The sequence below is a fragment of the Nuphar pumila genome, chromosome 6, assembly GCF_984573655.1.
Source record: "Nuphar pumila chromosome 6, dmNupPumi1.hap1.1, whole genome shotgun sequence".
Lineage (NCBI taxonomy): Eukaryota > Viridiplantae > Streptophyta > Magnoliopsida > Nymphaeales > Nymphaeaceae > Nuphar > Nuphar pumila.
In genome coordinates this window covers 27,733,722-27,741,269 of record NC_143254.1, presented here as the reverse complement: position 1 = coordinate 27,741,269, position 7,548 = coordinate 27,733,722, and the positions used below count along the sequence as shown (strand labels likewise).

The window sequence follows — 7,548 nt, the reverse complement described above, 5'->3', positions numbered from 1 at the left end:
TGACCCGTTTAATAAACGGGTTAGGCGGTTGGGTCAACCCGCCAACCCGCCAACCCGTCTGCCCGACCCGTCAACCCGCCAACCCGACCCGCGAACCTGAAAACCCGTTTACCCGACCCAACCCATTTATTAAATGGGTTGGTGGGTCGTGTCGGGTTACCCGTTTATTAAACGGGTCGGGTTCGTGTTTGCCACAGCCGACCCGTTTAATAAACGGGTCGGGTTCGGGTTGAGGTATGCTGACACGCCAACCCGCCAACCCGACCTGCCAACCCGACCCGATTGCCACCCCTAATAATAAGACCTTACAACTCTTTTTTTTTTTTTTTGTGCGGGTGCCTTTAACTGAGTGGGCTCTTAAGGGCAATGTTATCAGTATCGTGCATATCGTCCGAAAATCGTTAAGCTTCACCCCTGAACCCGCTATTTTTAATAAATATAAAAAATACTAAAACCTAAAATTTTAATAATTTTTTAATAGTACATAATATTTTTTTATTATTTTGAGTCGATACAGAACGATTCAGTTGAGTATCGGTAGCCAAAAGGGCCGATACCGATACTGACAACATTGCTTAAGGATCTTGGTGTGGGCGATCCTACCCGGGGTTTACCTCGAGAGCAGATAAGATAAGGTGATCTGTCAAATCACTTTACATCTTCACCGTCCATTGCTTCATTCCACAAGGACCTTATGGTCGTTGTGTACATTGTGGACGGTGAGGATGCCATATCTACTCTCGTTTACCTCCCATGGGGGCGAGCCCATTAAGTGACCCGGTTTTAGCGAGAGTTCCTCGTCGTAAAAAAATAAAAAATTAAGGGCTTCGAACTGCACAGACCCAAATCTCGCCCATCTCAGGTCAGGTACTCGAACCTCATTGTCTACTCTAGCGAATCAAAATGGACTTCTTAGCAATTTGATGGGTATTAAATTATGCCTTTGCGTCCTCTAGTCTCACAGACCAACCCATTGACACCGGGTCTGATATTGAGTCCACCATAAGATCTTGAGGTGCTGGTACCGGGTCTGATATTGAGTCCACCATAAGAAAAACCATACTCGGGTCTTATAAGGATACATGAACCAGACCTAGTGTATACCCGCAACCATTAGCACATTCTAATATTCGGATGACTGATAATAATTGCTTAAAAAGGAAAATCGGGCCCAGGTCTGGTTCCACCTGGGTCCGAACCAAACCCGACCCGTTGACACCCCTAGTCTTAATTGGAACTCAGGTCGGACCCAGCTCTGCTATGAAATTTCACAAACCATACCCAGCTCCATTTATTTTTTTGGACCTTTTGGGTCATACCTGGTTTCTAATCAGACATTCCTTTATCACCAAACTCACCCTATAGGGTTTGGTGTGGATCAGTCTGGGTCAAACCCAACCCATTGACATTCCTAACTACCATGCATGGGAGTCAAGAAAAGAGGTAGAAAACTGCATCAAAACCCTAACTCCTACAGCCCCTTTTACTAAAAAAGACACTTGACAAAGGGGTTGTTACAATACCATCTCTAGCAACGATGAGGTTATGAATGATTTATAATAAAAGCCCTACAAGCCCCATATTAATAAATACTAAAATCATATAGAAGTAGGTTGAACATACACTACCAGACCTTTGCGCCACTTATTTGCTTGTTAAAACATTTAGCATTGAACATTTAAACCTACCCCATCCATCCTAGCCAACCACAACAGGTCAAGATTAGATCATCATCATCGTCGTCATCATCATAATCATCATCCAACTACATCGGTCAAGTCATGACTTTGTAAATTTCAATTTTGACAATAACAGATGAGTTGCCTTCTATTGTAGAAAATTACTTTGGAAAGATATGCTGACTGATCACATTCAACATGAAATAGATGACTTATATTGGTCAAGAATCAGAAATTGCGACGTCAACAATTGTGACTAAACCTAAAGCATAAATAGGATCAAAGCAATCCCACCGCCAATAGTGGCACCTACACAAGAAATCAGACAAGTCCATTTTGTTTGGTTCCATCACTGCACAGACTCTTATCAGCAAAAATTTAAAGTGTAGACATGATATTTCAACATTTTCTCAATTGATAGTTGATACATTTAGTTGTGGGGAACTTTGTACTTTCTGTAATCTGAGCTCCTTCCAACCCAGTAAGTAAGGACACTACATATACATTACACTACACCATGGACGTTTGTGGATCACTAAAACCATGTAGAAATTGTTCCCATGTATATGCTTGTTTAGGGTGAAGGCCCTGAACTTGGTTAGAAGTTATTTATGCCCTATATCTCTAAATAGCTTAAGCTCTACCATAATTCTTGGTCAAGGGAGGAGCAACCTTGCTTAGACAATGTTGACCCTTGTCTTTCTAATAACAAAAATGCTCCATTAATATTGGCCATGTGATAACTTTTCAAGAAGTTATGGCCCTACAAAAGTTTGTTAAAATGAGGACATTTTTGTTAGTTGTACTGGGAAAGAGCCAATGTTCTTTCTTCTTCTCCTTTTCTTGATCCTTTTCTTCTTTGGCCTATGGGATAATAACCTTCTGACCAAGAACTAAGGTAGATTTTGAGGTTCCATTTTTTTACAAATCAAGATTAGGTGGTGGTGATGAAGGCCACCTCTCAAAATAAATGGAGATGGGGTCATTGCTTCCAAATGATAGTTCATCAGATGAGTCAGTTTGGAGCATTGAATCAACTAGTGACTGGATGTCGGCTTCACCAGTAACTGAATTTTGTTGGTTTTGATCATCTGGCCATAATTCGAGCTCATTCTCTAGGTATCTTATCCACATCTTGTTACCATCATTGACAACCATCTCACCATCCAACGACACATTTTGATTGCTTCTACTATCAACTGCTGTACCATCTTGAGATTCACTAGAACCAGTCATGAAACTCGAAGAATCATTGAAGACGTCGAAGAAGTCGAGAGACAACTCATCAGGAATTTCAAACATCTCTTCTAATTGGTACTGGTTCATGTTCTCATTTGGTTTGGTTTGTAGCATGCATGAATCCTTGGACATGGAAGTGTGATGCAGTTCTTGCTGTTTTCTTTCGTCTTCATTGGTGTATGATGAAGAAGATCCCATGGAGGAACTTGGTGAATACTCAGTTACTTCACTTGGGGATCCTTTTGGTATCAGACGTTTCTTCAAGTGGGTATTCCATACATTCTTTATCTCATTATCTGTTCTCCCAGGCAAACGAGATGCAATAACTGACCACCTGAACAATATTACCCTGTTAGAATTAAGGCAAGAAATCATAAAATGTACCACCGAGGTGGTATCCCATGTGGTAAGCGGGGTCCTGTGCCAAGCTGAAATGCCCAGGTTCGAATCCCTCTGCCACATGGGGCTTAAGAGATATCTGGTAGGTGTCTGCCTAACCACAGCTTGCATTTCAAAAATAATAATAATAATAATATGTAATTAAGATGATATATGCATGTGTATATATACTTTTTTAGTACTTAAAAACATGGAAATAATGGACACACACAGAGATATATATATGTATATGGGGAATGAAAGCCTCCCCAATGAAAAGGTCCCAAACCTATCAAATGGAAATTTTTTAGTGCTTTTTTTTTTAAATTCTCACTGTACAGATGTGTTCATCATGATTGATTTACTAGAAATCCATACTTAGATCATGATTTTTGGATAGAAAAAATAGTATTTGGAGCTTTAAAAATTTATGAAAATTGTACGTTGTTGATTTTTAAAACTTATAAAAACCTATCCATTCATAGGAATCATATACTCCAAGAACTGATCCCTATAAAGCCTATACATCACAATCTGTACGGTCAGCATTAAAAAAAAAACGCCAAAATCCAATAAAACATTCATTTGGTAGGTTTGGGAGGGTTTTCTAAATCCTATCATATATATATATATATATATATATATATATATATATATATATATGTGTGTGTGTGTGTGTGTGTTAAGGAAATAGTTGCCATAGACAGGTACAGGTACAGGTACAGGTACGGGTATGCAAGGCCCTCAAAAGTCTCACGTACGCTTTAACTGAAACTTGTTTGTCAAAATTTTGGTACGAGCTTCTAATAAACATTGATACAAACATATGATATGCACTTTTCTTGACAATGGTGCGAGTTTATAATGAAATTGATGTGTTTTGGAAAAATTAGATCTCATTATTTACCTTGTAATAATAATGACATCATATATGTTGAAATAAAAGGAATGCCAAGAATAAGAGCAAAATAACTAACTTTAAATAAAAGTAGGTTTGGTATACCCTCAAGCACAACTCTGAAGGAGACATCCTTCACAGTGCCCTCATGCTCTCTAGTTTCTTTTTTTCCTTGTGCTAATGAATTAAGAATTTGGATGGAAGAAGAGGAAAATGCATAGACTGACAGAGTAGTTTTTATTTTGAATTACAGTAGACAACTATATTTCTAATATCACATATTTTACCTTACTTGGGAGGGACAGTTTTATGTTGTACATTATGATGACAACCACCACAAATGGAACCAGGTTTGGTACTGGAATTTTGTACAAGGAACCAGTTTCCTACATATTTGGAGACGAGTTTCCTATGCATTTAGAAATGAGTTTCCTCGCATTTCTAAAACTGGTTTCAGCATTCTTGAAACTGGTTTGGTACCAGTACCAAGTACTGGCAAGGTAGAATGGAGTTTCTATAAAACTATGGTTAAGGGTAAATATTTAATACTGATAAAGGTACATAACTATTGGGAACAGAATATCTTTGCATTTTTTTTTTTCATTTTTGTAGTCCGGGTCCTGCAGATGTGATCTACATGCAGGGGCGTAGCTAGGGGGGGGCAGGACTGGGCTGTAGCCCAGTCCTGCCTCCCCAAACAGTTAATTTTTTTTTTTTTTAAAGCCCAGTCCTAGCCCTGCCTTGATTCCATATGAAATAGATTTTTATCCATTTTTTAGCCCAGCCCTCACTGCAGCAAATAGTTTGATTTGTCCATATGAAATAGATTTTTATTAATAATTGTAGCCATTTTTATTTTATCTCAAAAAAAAAATTTTTTCGGGGGCGCTGCCCCCGAACCCCCGACTATCACACAAATAAAATTTTTTTGCTACACCCCTGTTTGCCCCCCCCCCTCACATGAATCCTAGCTACGCCCCTGTCTACATGGTTTGTTTAGAAGGAAATGTGTCTTGAATCATGTGATTATGAGGTGTAAGTAGGTTTTTGAAGGGCTTCAAAAATCAATTCCTCACAATCTGCCAAAACCTTATGATTCAACAACTCACGTTCTTACATCAAGAAATTAATTAAAGCCACAATTCAAGTTCCTAATCTTAGCAAGCAAACAATCCGATAAATGCATCTAAGTTGAGTCGATACAAACTTGCACCTATGATTTCCAGTTCAATATATTCTATATTTTCATTCGTACCAGAGAGAGAGAGAGAGAGAGAGAGAGGGGGTCATGGCAAGTGCTTTTAAAATTGAAATGCTGTGCGGTCTTACTTGTTTCCAAGTAGCTCATGTAACTTCATTATGGTATCCTCTTCCTCCGGGGTGAAATTCCCACGCTTGATGTCCGGCCTAAGATAGTTGATCCATCTCAATCTACAGCTCTTTCCACAACGTAGCAAACCTATAGAAAGCGAACGTCCAACAACAAAAGACTATTACTTCAAGCCAAAAATGGCTTCCCCACTAAGAGTTACCTGTGTGTGTGTGTGTTATTGTTTGATATATGGGGTTAAACCCAATTTTTCCATTCTTGATTGAGATATATAACGCAATTTTTTTTTAAATGCATACGGTATTAACCCTCATGACTAGATAAACTTATATGATTAATATGACATGCACAACAAATTGATAAAACTAACATTTTCTTCAAATAGTAACTAAGAGTCTACAAGCACTCCTAAATGTGTCACAATATGGCTACACGTGTTACAAGCGATAAAAACTAACAAATTCACAATTCATTTTCTCGGATTGGAAATCCGCACATATTTGCCATTTTCTTCTAAAAAGCAAAAAACACGACATATTTTTTAGACAATTTCTCATGTGGCCAACCAAGTTGGCTCCATTTTGAAGGCTGAAACAAAAGGGAAGAAAGCCGCTTTTAGATCATTCAGAGAAATATTTGTATACTGTTGCTCACTTGTAGCTTCATATTCCAAATATATCAAGCAAGAGAGAGACCTGCTTGCTTAGGTAGGGCACGCCAATTCCCATGCCCATGCTTTTGGATGTAAGCCACCAGCTTCATGTCCTCTAGTGGCGTCCATGGGCCTTTCTTCAGCCCTATCTTCTCACAGCATGGTGCACGTCCGCGGCCCATCTCCAACAAGAGAGCTCGATCCAATTCTTTTTGCTTAATGATTGAACTAGCCAGCCCTCTCTCATCCCACAATAGCTACCAACCATCCCCACCATGATTTTATATGGAAGACAAGCCCTTCCCATAAAACCCCACACAAGTCATACATTTCAATTCATACTTTACCAAACATCCAAGGACCATTCACAAGTATCTTTCACATAGACATGTACTACCTCTTGCTTTAGTTCTACACTTCACCAACCCCCACCTTGTGAACTATGGGCATCTTTGACGGATTTGTGATCCCATTGGCCCATTTAGGCCATACGATTTTTCTATATGTTCCCATTCACTTGTTAACTTTAGGTGCTTTCTTATTGGCCTTCCGAAACCTAATGACAACTCCAATTCTCCCCTTTGGAAAAACGATACCCCACCCTAATAATTTGACACGAGAATATAAATCAAGACAAAAATCAACTACTTCCTTCCCCCCTATTTCCACCTCTAATATGGAAGGACCATGTTTGCCATGGCCCTATGCTTTGAAATTTTAAGACCACCTAAAAATTAATGACCCTTTTACCTCATTTTTTTTTTCGACATAGAAAGCTAGGGTTAGTCAGACCCCTACTTGTTTATCAAAGTATTTACAAATTTATAATGAAGGAACCTGTAACACCCCGATCTGAGATTTCGGGAGTCCGAGTTTGGTTGGTATTACTTACCAAAGGAAAAGTGTAAAGAGTTAACACAGAGAAACATGGCTAATTTTTTTTTCATTATCATTCAATAACTCACTTTCTTTCACAATGTTCATCATTCATAACAAAAGAAAATAACAAATACATTATTGTTTAATGACATAAAAGTAAAAACTACTAAAATACTTTGTTGAAGAAGAAGTCGATCAAGTCTTGCCTGGACTAGTGTGCTTGGAACCTACAGTTGCAATTAAATAGGGGTGAGTCTACAACCCAGTAAGAAATAATTATAAACAAATAAACACTTAAACTTACAACTGTAGTGAGCTCTAAGCCCCTAGTCTGAGTTTAGTTTTTGACACACCACACAAGTTTGTATATTTTAATTACTCCCTATTCACTCTCTTAAATACTCTAATCACACCAAACTAATCTTAAGTCAACTATACTGGTGATAGCCATCTATGAGCGTAGCAACCTGCGTAGAACACCTCAATTCTACAT

At 38.5% G+C, this 7,548-nt stretch overlaps 1 protein-coding gene across 1 annotated transcript; it reads right to left on the bottom strand.

The window, feature by feature from the left end:
* Window positions 1-2,043: 2,043 nt before the first annotated feature.
* LOC149834475 (transcription factor MYB58-like) lies at window positions 2,044-6,398 on the bottom strand. The gene is made up of 3 exons (XM_090010142.1): window positions 6,220-6,398; window positions 5,524-5,653; window positions 2,044-3,252 (listed from the first exon to the last, which is right to left on the bottom strand). The coding sequence occupies exons 1-3, from the start codon at window positions 6,356-6,358 to the stop codon at window positions 2,601-2,603; spliced, it is 921 nt and encodes a 306-aa protein (XP_089866268.1). The 5' UTR covers window positions 6,359-6,398; the 3' UTR covers window positions 2,044-2,600.
* Between the last annotated feature and the right edge of the window lie 1,150 nt (window positions 6,399-7,548).

Bases quoted from the DNA above. Each gene is read 5' to 3' on its own strand.
- LOC149834475 (XM_090010142.1), bottom strand. From the start codon at position 6,358: ATGGGCCGCGGACGTGCACCATGCTGTGAGAAGATAGGGCTGAAGAAA. The intron at 5,654-6,219 runs GTCTCTCTCTTG...CGCTTTCTATAG, and splicing joins TGCCCTACCTAAGCAAGCAG to GTTTGCTACGTTGTGGAAAG. The intron at 3,253-5,523 runs GTAAGACCGCAC...AATATTGTTCAG, and splicing joins CATGAGCTACTTGGAAACAA to GTGGTCAGTTATTGCATCTC.